The 17230-nt window shown below is 38.9% G+C and overlaps 1 protein-coding gene across 1 annotated transcript in view; it reads left to right on the top strand.

The window, feature by feature from the left end:
• The window catches only part of LOC136867365 (cell division cycle protein 20 homolog), a 90409-nt gene that overhangs the window by 60641 nt on the left and 12538 nt on the right, over positions 1–17230 (top strand). Inside the window, exons 6-7 of the mRNA XM_067144540.2 lie at positions 1559–1775; positions 8994–9189. Of these exons, the coding sequence (XP_067000641.2) occupies positions 1559–1775; positions 8994–9189 (413 nt within the window). The remainder of the gene's footprint in view (positions 1–1558; positions 1776–8993; positions 9190–17230) is intronic.

Raw genomic sequence — 17230 nt, 5'->3', positions numbered from 1 at the left:
AGTTAACATAGAATCTGTCTTTAAATCTCTGTTGAGTACTGCAAGTAGTATGGTAACTTTTTTATCGTGATGCGCAGTGTGTTACCAAGTACTTCTCATTGTTTTCCATTATGATGTTTTTGTGCTGATCTGATAAAATTATCTTGTAGGCTGAGAAGGACCATTCAGCATCGCAAGAAGTCACTGCTGGATATTTTAAAAGAAAAAACCAGCTGGGTGGAATATTTTCTTGGGCTCTTCTTATTCACTACCAATGATCTTGCAAACAGACAGAGAACTTGAATAACCTGGATTTCATTTCAAGACTGCATGGAGTTTGTTAGAAACCAGGACCAATGAAAGGCACCTAGCCATCCAAGATTCTGAGAAAGGATTACTAGTCTGAAAATTAAACGAGCCGACTCAATTTTTAATTTAATTTTTAAAATATAGATATGTACAAAAAAACGTACTTCAAATATGTAAAACTATGTATTAATAATAATATGTAAATTGAAACACAGTTATAATCATATCAGAACCACAATTCACCAGGCTGAGTGGCTCAGACGGTTCAGGCGCTGGCCTTCTAACCCCAACTTAGCAGATTCGATCCCAGCTCAGTCCGGTGGTATTTTAAGGTGGTCAAATACGCCAGCCTCATGTTGGTAGATTTATTGGCACGTAAAAGAACTCCTGTGGGACTAAATTCTGGCAACTTGGTGTCTCTGAAAACCGTAAAAGTAGTTAGTGGGACGTAAAGCAAATATTATTATTATTAAAAACATTTAAGCTCTTAGACTTCTTCAATCGTGAAATTACCAGCGTTTCACCCCAGTGTAGCAGTGGGCTCATCAGTTGGATTGCTACACCTTTCCAAGACGCTGACAGCTAGTGCACCGTTGAGACAACCACTGCAAGCTTCTTATGTAGGACAATGCAGTGACGGTGTACTGGCGAAAGCATTGTATAAATGTATAAAGGCAGGCATGTTGATGTGCAAAGGCAGTTATTTATACAAATGGAGTCGCATGCTTCCCCTAGTGCACAGTCACTGCATTGACCTACATACGAGGCTTGCAGTGGTGTCACAATGTCGCACTAGCCGCCAGCGCCTTGAAAAGGTGTAATAACAATCCAACTGATGAGGCCACTGCTATACTGGGTTGAAACTCTGGTAATTTCGTGACTGAAAAAGCCTGAAGAGCTTACACGTTTCTTAACATTTGCAAGTGAGGAAATTAAATTGTTTCCTTCTAGGACATTATTTTTAACATTATTATTATTTAGAACCACAATTTGCCGACATTTTTCATTTTCAGTTTAAAAGTAAAGGAATGGATTATGTAATTAAAATAGAATCGGGTCCTAGTCATCACCCAATGGAATGAATGTCCTAACATTTCTGGCAATTCCTTTTGAGTTACAAAATGTTCTACTATACTTTCTGACAGGTGACCTGTTTTAATTTGACTGCCCCTTATATTTCATGGGCTATACTATGAAAATGTTTGCAAAAGACTGGTTCATTAAGTGCTCTGTTTGTAGAAAGTTAATATTGTATGTTCATCTGTTGCAGTGGTTGCTCTCGAGGGACAATCATGCTTGTGAATCTCCAAAAACTAATGACTTCTGACATAAAAGTTGCTGTGGCACATGATGGATCCATCATCTCTATGAGAAGTTCTCCAGATGGGTACCATCTGGCATCTTCTGGTGATGACTGCAAGCTAAGAGTTTGGAAAATCCCAGAATTTACACCTCATTTTCAAATAATTCATCACTTTCCATCACGGGTAAATTTCTTTTCTTTAGAGAGCAGCATTTGAAATGAGATCTTGTGAAAATACAATGCATACTTTGAAATTAAAATTCATGTAAAACTGAAAATCCCATGGCCATGATCACATAATCAACAGTCAAGTAAAACTACAAGCATACATACTTTGCCAATAAATGATGAGAATTCTGAATGGGCAATCTGATAATGTCATTGCTTGGAACAGTAGCTCAGTTAGAATAACAATTTGTCAAACAATTGGCAAACAGTCTTCTATCTTCTAATATTTGTTGGTTTCAGTCTCCATCACATGAGTACTTTTAGCATGAAAATTGCTGTGGTACATGATATAAGATTGATATATTACTTCTATGCATACATGTATAGTTTAATTTTGTATCAGTTAGCTAGCTCAGTGTCCTAGTTTATCACTCCAGCAAACCTAGTGCAGCTATACCTAGATATGTAAGTCTCTTCCAGCTTGTCCTGTCCATTATTATCCACTCAATTTGAATACAATCATTTATAATGGGAATAAACGCCCACACCATTCTTTGGCTCTTACTCGTTTCCAGATCAGTATACTTCTCATAAGTATACTACTCTCATTGTTTAAATTATAGCACAGGAAAAGTGCACTATGTTAGTGCATTTATCATGCTGCAACATTTTCTTCATATAGATCAATATAGATACAATAAAATTCTCTCGGTTGCACAGTAATATGCTAATCAAATCTCCTGCAGTTAGGTAGAAATTTTCCTTCCATATGCCAGCACTGGATTTTACCCTCCCCTTCTATTATATATCACATCATTCATTTCATCTCATTAGCTCATCTGATGAGGTTGAAGTCAGATGGGCATCCGGTCGTAAAATCTCTCTACCATGCTTCATCTCACTTCATACCCAACCCCATAGGGAAAGTGGACAATGGTTATACATACATACATACATACATACATACATACATACATACATACATACATACATACATACATACATACATACATACATACATACATACATACATACATACATACATATGTCTTTATGATCTATATATTCTCTTATGCTGTTGAAGGTCTTTTTTGAAAATATTTGAGAACAATCTAAGGAAAACTTCACTTGGATTGCTTCAATATTGACTAATGCCAGGCACCTCTCCCTCATCTTTCATGTCTGAGCCTCCTTGTTCCACTCATTTCCTTTTGGCCTTTGCGATGTTAGGTTTCTGAAGCCTTAGGAATTCTGTAACTTTCCCATCTTTCATGACAATTGTGCTTATAACCACTGCCTTCAAGCTGTTGGAACATTTTCTCTTCCGATTAATGTGAAGTATGAAGAGTAGTTTTGTTTAAAGCCTTCTACGGCATTTAGCAACTTCCTTTATTGGCTAGGCCTATCTGGTAGTGGATATGATGGTTATAGCCCTGCACGGATATACAAAATCTTATCCACATCCGCTCTGCATCCACACTTCCTTCATCCGCATCCGCGACTGGTTATCCACACCCGCGAATGCTTATCTGCGGATGTTGTAAATACTTGACTACAGTATATTACACCCAAGGTATTGAAACAGATAGATCTGTTAACATAATACAATAGGCCTCATACCTGGCATCAGAACCCCTACAGTTGCAGGTTTACGAGGGATTTTCTCTTGCGACAACTACCGACGTATTTATCTTCCTTCCATTAATTGCGAGTAGGAGCCAGTTAGTCTTAGGTCAGATTTATGGAATTTATGGTCTCAAGGCTCTTTATATATCACCATTCTCCCACATCACTGTCAAGGATCGCCTAACCATAAGCAAAAATAAGAATATACCTGAGTGAAAAACAATAAACTTCATTATTTTGAAATTATCAGCAAAATTATCCGCAGTGCCATACAATTTGCATCTGCCAAGACACTAACGTCGCGAATATCTGTGGATATCCGCATCCGTGCAGGGCTCAAATGACGGTGAACCTATGAGGACAAATATTTCTTGTCTTTCCAGATGACAGAGAGTACTCTATACAACCACTGCATGCCTTATGCTTCAACTGCCTTTATCATGTCAGCAGTGAGGCCATCAAACCCTGCGGATTTACCATTTCTACACACTTCTACATCCGAGGCTTGTTTAGGCCTGGCGCCATGAGGCAGAAGTAGTAGTAGTAGTAGTAGTAGTAGTAGTAGTAGTAGTAGTAGTAGTAGTAGTAGTTTGTTCATGGTCTTGTATTCCTTTTTCTGTATTTATTTTAAAGGTCAGGTCAGGAACACCCTGCTATCATATGTGACAGTAGACGGTACTACCTGTGACTGTCTGGCTGAGGGTTGGGTGGCCAGTACCAAACCCGACAAACTAAGGGAGAACCAATGGCTAAGGGTGGAGAAATTCTCCCTTAGGAGGCTTGGTGAAGCCTTTGTGCAGGCAATGACACAAATTCATCAAAACACTGCTGCCTTGCAGATGTGGCAGGGGACTGCCAAACGCTAAGGGAGATTACACCGACAGAAAATTCTCTACAGTGTTAGGCCTAGCAAGTCAGCTGAACAGAGTAGATGAGTTTGTTGCTTTCAAAACCTAAACAAGCCTCGGATGTAGAAGTATGTAGAAATGGTAAGTCCGCAGGGTTTAATGGCCTCACTGCTGATATGATAAAGGCAGCTGAAGCACAAGGCATGCAGTGGTTGTATAGACTACTCTGTCATCTGGAAAGACAACAGGATACCAGAGGACTGGATGAAAGGTATCATTATACACCTGTATAAAAGGGGAGAACAGAAGAAATGTGGAAATTATAGGGATATCGCTCTACTTTCTCACTCACTTAAATTTCTGAAGAAGATAATTCAAAGAAGAATCAGGAATATAGTTCAACAGTTGTTGGAAGAGGTTCAGGAAGAACCGAAGCACTACAGACTTGATATTTGCCATCAGAATGTTAACAGAGAAGCACTGGGAATATGATAAGAACTTACAAGGCAACACATACATGCGTTACACTCGGATCTGGTTGAAATTGGGTAGGAATATTTGTGGGAGGCTGTAGAATGCTAAGGTGAAACCTGCATGTGCCCAGCGGAAGTTTGAACACCAACATTGAACAAATAAATTAGTCGTAAATTTAAAAGTACCATGGGAGTATCGGGGTGTGGCAGAGTGATAGGAAGGAGCGAAGCAGTGGATGTGAGCCAGCCGGGCTGTGTCGGCCCCACCAGCAGCCAGGCAGCGTATTGTCGGGCTGCTCGCTCAAGTCAAATGAATGACCCCCCTCCCAGCCACACTTCTTTACTGCACCGCAGTTCGCACATACCTCGTATCTTCCCAATTAGAAACGTCAAAGCAGATCAAGAGGTGCACATTGATTAGTCATCCGATGAGACAACATTCTTACAATGACAGGTAAAATCTGACGTTCTTATAGCCATTTTTATGGATGGTGACTGTATATTTACTTTAACCTTGTATGGTAATAATTGATTTTTTACACCTAGATACAAACAAACACCCACTACAGAAGTCATTCAATCTGTGGAATGTAGTAGTGTGCCTTCAGAATTGTTTTACAGAGTGTGACAAAAAGACACCCCATTTTCTGAAGATGAAAGGAATTTGGGATTGGAATTATATCATAAATCTATTTATATGTATTTACTTTTAAGAGAAAAACAAGCGTTCACAGGAATTGCGTTCTTGTCTCCATTTTACAAATCTAATTGCCAAAAGGGTTTTGGGTACCGATGTGACAATCGAACTGATGACACATTGGATATGTCAGATGATGACTTTGTTTTCAAGGAAGACAATATTGAAACACCAGTATCTGAACTCATCTCCGAAAATGTTCCTCCTAACCCTGCATCCACAACAACGGCTGAATGATGCCTAATCGCAATAACTTATAAGAAGAAGGTCGTTGAATATTGGCGAAACAAAGGTGGGAAAAAGAGGAGCTTCACATCAGTGAAACACAGGTTTCATAAATTAAAGTGCCAGGAAGAGCTTTATAGGTGGAAGCAACAATTGGAAAATGGTGGCACAATGGGAGAAAACAATAAATTTGTTACAAAGAAGACTTATCAAAAGTTCAAAGAAAGTAGACAACGAAACAAAATTGTTCACGATATAAATATTAAAAAATGGGCCTTAAAGTACGCTCGTCTAGTTAGCTATGACAGGTTTTGAGCACCTCATTCCTGGGTAATGAGTTTTAAAAAGAAGTTTAAAACTGGATCAAGAAAGATTTGCAAATTTGTATCTAAAAGTACCAATTTGAACAAGAAGATACTAATTGTGACGTGACACTGTTTGTGGATGAAGTGTCACAATTAATAGAAAGTCACGGCCCAGAGTGTGTGTTTAATACTGATCAGCCTGGTTTTCATGAAGAGTTCCATTCTGGCAGGACCCATAATGAATGAGGAGAAAAAGTTGCATTAGCGGAAGCACAATCTATGAATTCGCTAACTCATAGCTACACAATACAGCCAATAATTTTGGCAGATGGACAACTCCTGCCGAAGTTGCTAGTGGTGTTGAAAGAAAAAAATTGCAAATTTCGTCCTAATATAGAAAAAAAAACTATTTACCACACCAAATGTGTACACTTTGCCTTCAAAGTCTGGAAAACTGACCAAAGAACTTGTACAGAAATGGTTATGGGATGTTTATTGTGAGCTAGTACCAGAGAACATTGTTTTAGTTCTCAATTCGTGGACCAGACAGAAAGAAGAAAATATTTTAAATGCTAAAATTGGGAGTAAGAAAATCATAAATGTTCAAACAATTCCGAAAGGAGCCACTGGACTTATTCAGCTACTAGATGTTTTGGGTTTCTGCATTTGGAAGCAATTTATTTGTATGTTGTATGATTTAATTTTGTTAAACTCATTAGACATCAACGTACAATTAAGAAACAACCTTTTAGAAGTGCAATCTTTGATGACAACCAGTTATCCTCTCAACGCTTTCGTAGCATGTGGCAGTTCAGTTGGTACAAATGTGGCTATGTTAAAAAGAAACCTTCACAATTTGTTAATCCAGTCAATTATTGTTTCAAAGAAGAGTCTTCCGATAATCAGTGTAATACTTGTGAAAGCGACAGCACTGTAAGATGTGCATGGTGCACATAGTATCTGTGCCTTGTCCACTCTTTTGTAAACAATCACTATTGCACTAATTACGAGTAACAAGAACTCGGGCGTGAAGTTTTCAAACCTGATTGGCATCATTGTTTAAACATTGTCCTTGTACACTTGTTTCATGTGCTGTTTTCATATTTATGTTTTGCACATCTGATCGGGAAGTTAAGGGGAACGCGCTAACTATACGCTGCCTGGCTGCTGGCACTTTCGACACGTGAGGTTATAATGGATACACAACACACAAATTTTGTTTCTTGATTTTTTCACCCAATTGGGCTAACACCTCCCCTTAAAACAGTTTTGAGGAAGCAGAGACTGGGCAAGTTGGCCATGCAGTCAGGGGCACACAGCTGTGAACTTGCATCTGGGAGATAGTGGGTTCAAATCCCACTGTCGGCAACCCTGAAGATGATTTTCCGTGGTTTCCCATTTTCACATCAGGCAAATGCTGGGGCTGTACCTTAATTAAAGCCACGGCTGCTTCCTTCCAACTCCCAGCCCTTTCCTATCGCATCGTCGCGATAAGACCTATCCGTGTTGGTGCGGCGTAAAGCCAGTAGCAAAAAAAAAATAAATTTAAAAATAGTCTTCATTGAACTTGATGATTCCAAAGGCCATGCTTCAGTCCTTTTTATATCCTTGAATATGAGGAGTACAGCTTTTGAAACATCTCGTTCAACCATCATCCAGATACACACATCGTTTAATTACGATATGTTCAGATATACATTACGCGTATTTTGCTACCAAAATCCAATAACAGAAGTGAATTCTGTGTCTTGGTTTTTCTTTCTGAAGAGATGGCATATAACCTCAGAATAACATTTCAGCTTTTCAAGAAGTGGTGCAGCCAGTTTCTGCTGTAACAACAACAGTGTTAAACATAAGTGTTCATGAATGCTAGAATTTTGCTTTGCAATTATAATGTTGGAGATAAATAATGACATGACATAATTCAAATTTTTTTATGAAGACCCTATCCTATATCTTCTTTGAGTTATTGGTCACCACCAGGAGGATAATTATAAAGAGTTTTAAGTAGGTATAGAATAAGTTTTTGGTAGCTAAACCTGTAATACTGTATATCTGTATATAGAACTGATATTCCTCCTAGAAAATGACTGGAGAAAGCAGCAGTGCTTTCTTAGCCTCTGTGAAAAATATTCACATATAAATAAGTAAGAAGTATGTTTTGCTAGAAGACCAATTCATCAACAACTGGGACAGTTGCAAAGAAATGTTAATTATTTTTAAGGTATAATTCTGTTATGTTGTTTTCCAGATAGTTTATGAATTTATTTATTCAAAGTTAGTTTCAGCAGGCTGAAGAACCAAACAGTTATAAACTGGGTCGAAACTGAAAAGAGACGGCTTCAGATATCACAAAAGAAACAAATAACCAACCAGAAAAACCTTCCATTTCCTATCTTTATCTGGCTTTCTTCTTATTCTACACTTCCTACATCAAAATTGAACACCTGTTATGATAGCCCCTCAATGAGTGTTGTAGCATGCTCTCTTGATGAAGCTAGGAAGAGAAATAAGTTTGACAAGGGCTGAGAAGAACTCTGTATTCAAGTAGGATTGGTGAGGAGAGAGACCGCTTATTTGAAGACAGCCATGCATGTAAATTTGGGGAATGTCCTTCCTTTCATTTTTGCTCTTGTCCTCTCTTTATGTTGTTTTCTCTTTGGTGAGGACATATCCTGTTGTTATCTTGTGTTCTTTTATATATTTCTAGCCGGGCTGAGTGGCTCAGATGGTTAGGGCACTGGCCTTCTGACCCCAACTTGGCAGGTTCGATCCTGGCTCAGTCCGGTGATATTTGAAGGTGCTCAAATATGTCAGCCTTGTGTTGGTAGATTTACTGGCACGTAAAAGAACTCCTGCGGGACTAAATTCCGGCACCTCGGTGTCTCCGAAAACCATAAAAGAGTAGTTAGTGGGACGTAAAACAAATAACATTATTATTATTATTACTATTATTATTATTATTATTATTATTATTATTATTATTATTATTATTATTATTATTATTATTATTATTATAATAGATTTCTATCTTTCATTATTATTATATATGTTGTGCAGGCTCTGGCTTGGCATCCTTGGCAGCCGTCATTGCTGGCTGTGGGAGGAGGGTCCCACCTTGGAGCTATCACGCTGATAAACGTTAAGAGTCAGAAGGTCTTACTGGAGTACTGTCCTCGTACTCTGTGTGCAGTGCTTGCTCTGGAATGGAGCAGACTGACTGGTGAGCTGGTAGTCAGCTACTGGGTTATACACAGTAAGTTTCAACAATGTGATCAGAGTTGAGAGTGCCATAGTGAACATTTCACAAAGATCCCAAGTGGTTCAGCATGTAGATGGGTGATCCCAAACTTTTGACTTGAGACTTCCAATGTTTCTGCTTACTTATGTCACCTTTTCACTTGTCTTTAATTGGTAAACTATGGTTTTATTCTGGCATGGGCACTTTCCTGCTTTTAAGGGTTATGATATCTTTTATTTTCACCTCCAGAAGTTCTTTTTTCCTACCAAGACTATATCTCATTTTTTCTAGGATTCCTTCTTTTGTAAAAGTAAAATATACCACACATATGAATAATCCTTGTACTCTAATTTTAGGAAGAGAAATTTTGATGTACATTTTGATTCCCATAGAAAACTTGAAGTATTTGTCCTGAATGAGTAAAATCATAATTTCAATATAATTTGTGTAGCTTTGTTAAATTATTTTACTGAAAACTGCAATTACTACAGTAGCTTACAAAAATGACAAAGTTATAGTGTTGTAATATTAAAAATATACTGATGTATGGTCTGCATTACCAGTTAGTGGGAGTAAATGTGTATTTCCAGGTGCGAAGCATCAGGGGAGACAGGGTAGACAGCGTGTACCCTTAACATTTTGTGAACGAAATACTGTCTAGTTAATTCAATTATTTTTAGAACGTTAGTTATTTTCACATTCATGACATTATCGTATTCCCTGCTTTACTTATTTTTGATTCACTTCGGCAGTGTCAGGGCTCGCGTCAGTTACACGAAGCACGTAGGCGAAAGTAGACGCTGTCCATTCTGTGTATGATCCCTTTGATTTCAGATAGAGCAACACTAATGCTATCTGTAGGTGCTGACTGTGGAACTATGACTTTCCTATAATGAGATTTCTCCGCCCAGTAGACAAACTTGCCAGCGTCTCGTCTTGCCCTCATTGGCTAGTATTTGGATCCCAGGTATAAAGGTGCTCTTATTGGTTATGCTTTTAATGTAGTTAATTTGAATTTATTTTATTATAAGACAGTCTAAAAATAAAATAATCATATTTAAATACAAAATATAGCAAACTTACACCTAATAAATGAATGACAGCATGAAAACCCTTCAAGTAAATGCATTTCCTTGCCCGCCATTATTAGTTAAGGTATTATAACCCCCACAACAACTGGCTTACATTCTGAATAATGAACTCCAGTGTGTGCATACGGAAACAACAAAATTGCTTAACTAGATGCCATATATTCCGTTAACATCAGTTTCTAGTGAACGCGCTATTAATACTTTGAAACGAATTAAAACCTATTTAAGGAATTCAGCGACCAACCAGAGACTTCAAGATGAGGGTAATAGATATATTTGCTGAAATGAAGGACAGGCAGATTGAACTCATTTACAAGAATATTGTTTAAGGTGACTTGCACGAAAATCTATTTATTTCTTATTTCTCTTATTAAATCTACATAGCAATATATGACAACTCCCACTGCCCATTTAGTCTATATTTAAAAATAAAACGAGTGCATGTAGGATTATAGGTTGTTATACGATTTGTCTTAGTTTCAGTCATTAATATAACATTGCATGTAGATCTGTATGCGTCGAAAACAAAATTCCATATATACACTAATGTGATTAAAATAGTTTAAATTTTAATAAAATCTGTCTCCCCCCTTACTTAGTCCACGCTTCACCGCTGTGTATTTCTTTGTACAAACCAATAATTGTAAATCTGTGGACATTTACAATCTCTTCTTCATGCTGGAAGGCATTGTGTGATGCTAGTTTTCCTATGAAAACAAAGAAATTTTATTCAAAAAACATATGTGAGCCATCCACAGCTCGTGATAGATTGATTGCCCATGGATGACACATGAATTTTTGAAACTAGTTAAACAAATATTTGCTAAAATCAAAAGACAACTCAGAACTAAAATGGGATATGTGTATTACTCAGAAGAATGAATATGGGCTTACAAACTTGTTTGTAGAAATGTTACTAAATTGAAGAAAGAACTACATAATACTTAGTTTGTTTATCAGTTAAATAATACCAATAACCATTAGAAAATAGTTAATGAAATTTTGAACACTGACAACCATGGTGGTAGTAAAGAAATAAACCTAAGGATATAGAGTAAAATGATCACAAATCCAAGAGACATTTCTGACATTTAACGATTACTTCGCAAGTATTAGTAATAATATTTTTGTTAAAATTCAAGTTAGTAACACTGTAATTGCAGAAATGGACCACATGATTCCCTTTTATTGCATTCCACTACAAAGTCGCAAGCATTATCATCAGTAAATTAAAAAACAGGGGAAGTAAATTCTCACCATAAACAATGTTCTTAATATATCCTGAGAAGGTAATGTCCATCGGAGTAAGGTCAGAGATTCTGGGCAGCAAGGATATAGGGCCACCTCTAACTATCCAACCATTCGGAAACTGAGAATTCAGTGTATTGCTTGCATTGTCTGGTGCTTCGCAACACCAGTAAATTGTTCTCAAGTTACGTCAAATGAGCAGATTTTATTTGAAGTCACCGGGCGAGTTAGCCGTACGGTTACAGGTGCGCAGCTGTGAGCTTGCATCCAGAAGAGTGGGTTCAAACCCCACTGTCGGCAGCCCAGAAGATGGTTTTCCGTGGTTTCCCATTTTCACACTAGGCAAATGCCACGGCCGCTTTATTCACACTCCTAGGCCTTTCCTATCCCATCATCGCCATAAGACCTATCTTTCGGTCTGACGTGAAGCAAATAATAAATTATTTTGAATTTCGCAAACCCAAGCACACACTGAGCTTTCTACTGAGAGGCCCACATCGTATTGACCTGGCTACACAGCACACATGCAGACGCGCTGTTAATAGCAAGGGTGGTACGAACCCCACTGTCGGCAGCCCTGAAAATGGTTTTCCGTGGTTTCCCATTTTCACACCAGGCAAATGCTGGGGCTGTACCTTAATTAAGGCCACGGCCGCTTCCTTCCCACTCCTAGCCCTTTCCTGTCCCGTCGTCGCCGTAAGACCTATCTGTGTCAGTGCGACGTAAAACAACTAGCAAAAAAAAATAGCAAGGGCTATATCACCCGATCAAGGTCAAACAACTAGTACAGTCATTACTAGCAGTGGTTTCCTGATACTGGGAAGCAGAAACAAGCTCTTCATTATCTGAGAGGAAATGAGAGCAGAACAACTGTGATTGCACAGGAGAGACCATCTGTTTGAAAACAGCCATGTATGAAGATGTGGAGATTGACCTGCATTTGTGTTTATCCTATGACTTAACCCATTCACATAATTTGACGAGCTATTGTCGCACGTGGTGTTTTGGCGCATGATTCAAATTAGTTCAGTTTGCAATTATGCAGTGTCTCGCATATCTTTGTATATTAGATTCAGTTTGCAATGAAAGTTCTCACAACACACACTGTAAGGAACTATGTAGACATGTACTGTTGACAAACAATCCTGTCTGTATTTCTGTTTGACACTGGCATTTGTTGAACAGTTTATTTTCATCAGTATTCAGTATTCATTATGCAGTAGAACTGGTATTGCGGTAATGACGAGAGTTTGAAAGCACTTACAAACAGTGTTTTAGGTGACAATTATGGCAATAATGGTGATTTGGAAAATGAATCAGAGTTTGAGGGTAGTAATAGGAACAGTGAAAGTTACTTGAGTGCGAAGAGCATTTAAGAAAGTGAGAGTGAAAGTGCCGTGCCAGGTCCTTCCAAACGCGCGTGGCCGGTGACACAAAAGAACCTGAGGGGTTGGAAATTGGAAAATAAAGACATTATTCCTGACATATCCATTTTGTGGATACATTGGTGTTTCAGAAATACTTACAAACAATTTGGATTCTGCCCACCATCTGAACTTGCAATGTTTTTACCCAGACCCACTTTTTTTTTTTAAATTATTTCAAATGAAACATTTGTTCCACAGCCAGAGGTTATTCAAGGAATGAAATGGTGTATGACTTACAGTGCCGGGAGTGTCCGAGGACATGTCCGGCTCACCAGGTGCAGGTCTTTTGATTTCACGCCCGTAGGTGACCTGTGCATTCATGATGAGGATGAAATGCTGATGAAGACGACACATACACCCAGCCCCCATGCCAGCAAAATTAAGCAATGATGGTTAAAATTCCCAACCCTGCTGGGAATCGAACCTGTGACCCCTGTATGGGTATGGGTACAGTAAATCATGACTTTCATTGGCATGAATGCAAATTATCTTCATTAGTTAATATTTTATGCTTCTTTTTGTGCAACAGGTGACAATGAAATGAAATGGTGTATGACTTTTAGTGCCGGGATTGTCCGAGGACAGGTTCTGCTTGCCAGGTGCAGGTCTTTTGAATTTACACCCATAGGCGACCTGCGCATCATGAGGAGGATGAAATGATGATACAGATGGCACATACACCCAGTCCCCGTGCCAATGAAATTAATCAGTTATGGTTAATATTCCTGACCCTGCCAGGAATCGAACCCGGACCCCTGTGACCAAAGCCCAGTACGCTAACCATTTAGCCATGGAGCTGCACTATGCTACAGGTATGCTCAAACTACTGGCAGACAAATTAAATCTGATTCCACAGTCAACAATGTGGCCATTTATTGCGACTTAAATGGGTTCATGTACGCTAGGGTGACCTTTACTAAGACAAAATTTAATTATTGAATCTTAATATTATCTCAAAATATGCACATACCTACACTATTCTAGTACAGCTGCTAAAAAATAAAAAATGAACGTATGGTATTGTACGTTTTTTGCATTTAATATTTTATCGGACTTAATTTTAATGACTGTATTATCAAAATATAATTCACCTCCAAGCGAGTTGGCTCTGCAAATAGGGGCGCGCAGCTGTGAGCTTGCATTCGGGAGATAGTGGATTCGAAACTCACTGTTAGCAGCCTTGAAGATGTTTTTCCATGGTTTCCCCAATTTCACACCAGGAAAATGCTGGGACTTTACCTTAAGGCCATGGATGCTTCCTTCTCAGTGCTAGCACTTTCCTATCCCATCATCTCCAGAAGACCTATCTGTGTCAGCCCGACATACAGCCAATTATAACAACTCATTCCTGGTTGCCAGTGTTTTGCCCCCTGTGTGCCAAGTTGGGCTCATCAGTTGGTACATAGCACACCCACCAAGACGCATAGCTAGTGCATACCATGGAAAGCTGGAAAATTTATGATGTCCAATAATGGAGCATTTATATTGGTATTACAAATTTACTCATTCAGGACAAATATTTTCAGGTTCCCTATGGGAATCGTCTATATCATCTGATGGACTAGCAGGCATCAATTTTTGGTAATGAGACAGAGTCTCTCATAGTGAATTGGCACTGCCGGTGGCTCCAAGTAGCCTGCGCAGTTGCCTCCATGGTATACACTAGCCATGCGTCTTGGTGGGTGTGCTATGTACCAACTGATGAGCCCAACTTAGCACTCGGGAGCGAAACGCTGGCAACCAAGAATGAGTTAACTGGAAAATTTATAATGTCCAATAACGGAGCATTTATATTGGTGTTATAAATTTACTCATTCAGGACAAATATTTTCAGGTTTCCTGTGGGAATCAAAATCTATATCATACAGCCAATTGCAAAAAAAATTAAGGTGTATATATATTCACCTCCCATGGAGATACACACTCTGTGGATACCCACTACACAAACTTCATCTACAGGTTCAATTGTTTCTGATACATGTGTACCTGCAAGGAACTTACACAATAGCATGAACTCAATCTTGTTTTGAGCAACTGTACCTGTCAAATATTCCTTAATTACTTAAATAAAATTCTACTTTATCAAATTTTGTTTCCTGAAAGTTGTTGTGCTGAAACACCTTGTGTTCTGGTCCTTCTTCTCGGTTTATTACGGTCAGCAATGGAAATTGTTTTAGTCCAGTACTACAGCCAGATGCCTTCTCGGACACCAACCCTGTACTATGGGAGGTATTTACTGTTGCATGTTTTTGTAGCGTGTAACAACTGCTAAATGATTTTTAATTGTATAATCATGCTGTATTTCTATTTAATTGTAATACATGTGTAATCTTGTTCCTTTGGTAAAAGTTTAATCGTATAGTATTGAATGAAAATCTTAAAACTATTATTACCGCACTTAAGTTGCTGTCAACCTTTACCTCTCTGTCGAAATTCACTCAAAGAGCATTAAAAAAATTCACCATTTTGTAGCATTCTTTCATTTTATATATATCCCCCCACCCCCACTGTCACCGCTCGCTATATTTCAGAAATGAGGGTATGTTTTGTTGTCTGTACATTTTTTGCTTCCACCCCAACTTATTTTCAATCGCTGCTACTGGTCCCCGAGCCAGAGGAATTAGCCATAAACAGTTAAAATCCCTAGCCCCACCAGGAATTGACCATCCCGGGCCTTCTAAATTGAAAGCTAGTGTGCTGACTGTTCAGCCAGACATGATTGCAAGACCTTTTATAAAAAAATCCATGATGTAAGTAGCAAACAAAATATGTTTGTACATGAAATTCTCCATATTAGTAACTAGCAAGCATCCGTGGCTTTACCCGCATTTATTAATTCAACCATTAGATGTTTCTAAACCATTTATTTAAAAGCAAAATTAGAGAAATTATACTTATCACATTTTTACATAAATTATATGAAATACATTACTTTATTTTTAATTATATTGTTACTTTTAGTGCTGGTTGGTGAATGATACAAATAATATTAAAACAGTATAAAAGACCATATGTTATGAAACAGTTTCCTTATAGAGCTTTTGGATAAACTAGATTACACTGAGTGGCCAAAAGTCATGGAAAGACACTGAATGTGATGTTAATAACAAGTTGCTCTTCCACAAGCACTCAAAACGGCAGCAGTATGGTGAGGTATCGACTCTAAAAGGTGTTGGAATTGTTCTGGACGGATCTGGACCAACGCATCTTGCACTGCTACCCACAATTGGTCTTGTGTAGTTGTTGCAGGGTTCATGGAACATACACCAGCATAGACAGCATCCCATAAATGCTTGATTGGATTAAGATTAGGGGATATGGAGGGCCAATCCATGGTCCTAACTTCACTGGAATGCTCCTCCAACCACCTGTGTACCACCACAGAGTGGTGACATGGCGCATTGTCCTGTTGAAACATGACATCTCCATTAGGGTACTCTAGGGAAAGAAAGGGATGCAGATGGTCTGAAAGAATGCCCACATAACGTGCTCCTGTCAGCGCGTCCTGCAGCTGGAAAATGGGGCCTAATTGCGACCATGAGGATGCCACCCAGACCAGAATTGAGCCACCTTCCGCCTGGACACAACCTTGTTGACGCATAGGATCTATAGCTTCATGGGGCATACACCACATTCACGTGCCCATCAGCTTGATACAACTGAAACCGCAATTCATCAGACCATACCACACACCACCACTGTTCCGCAGTCCATTGCCGATGTTCGTGGGCTCATGCACGTTGTTGAGCTCTTATGTCGAGGTGTCAGCGAAGGGGCAAGAGTTAGTCATCGGCTGGTGAAGCCTATGCGGTGCACTTGCCTCCTTATAGTTCTGTTAGAAATGGGTTCCTGACTCCCATTATTCAACTAGACGGTGATCTGACTCGCAGTAACCCTTCAAGCACTGAGTATGGTTCTGCAGAGGCGATGTGATGTCCATTTGTTAAACCCCTTTGATCTTCCTGTGCGGCGATTTATGCGGGTGGTAAAATTTTCTCTGCGATATTGAAAATCCACCTCAACACTGCTGACCTCGGAAACCCAAATTCGCATGTAATCTCCGCAATGCTATGACCGTGCGCTGATGATCATCCCACGTTAAAAGTTTAACTTGTGGTGTGTTTCCATCTTCACGACACTGGTGTCTGTGACAGACTGCTCAGCTATGCTGCAGCTAGCTGCAACGCTCAGGGGTCATACACAGCACATTTTCTAATGGGACACCCCTCCCCATGACTTTTGGCCACTCAGTGTAAGAATCCTTTCATTTGGAGCAAAGATGTATAGTGT

The sequence above is a fragment of the Anabrus simplex genome, chromosome 3 (assembly GCF_040414725.1).
Source record: "Anabrus simplex isolate iqAnaSimp1 chromosome 3, ASM4041472v1, whole genome shotgun sequence".
NCBI classification, from domain to species: domain Eukaryota; kingdom Metazoa; phylum Arthropoda; class Insecta; order Orthoptera; family Tettigoniidae; genus Anabrus; species Anabrus simplex.
The sequence above is the reverse complement of the archived record's forward strand: the minus strand, read 5'-3'. Positions and strand labels throughout refer to the sequence as shown.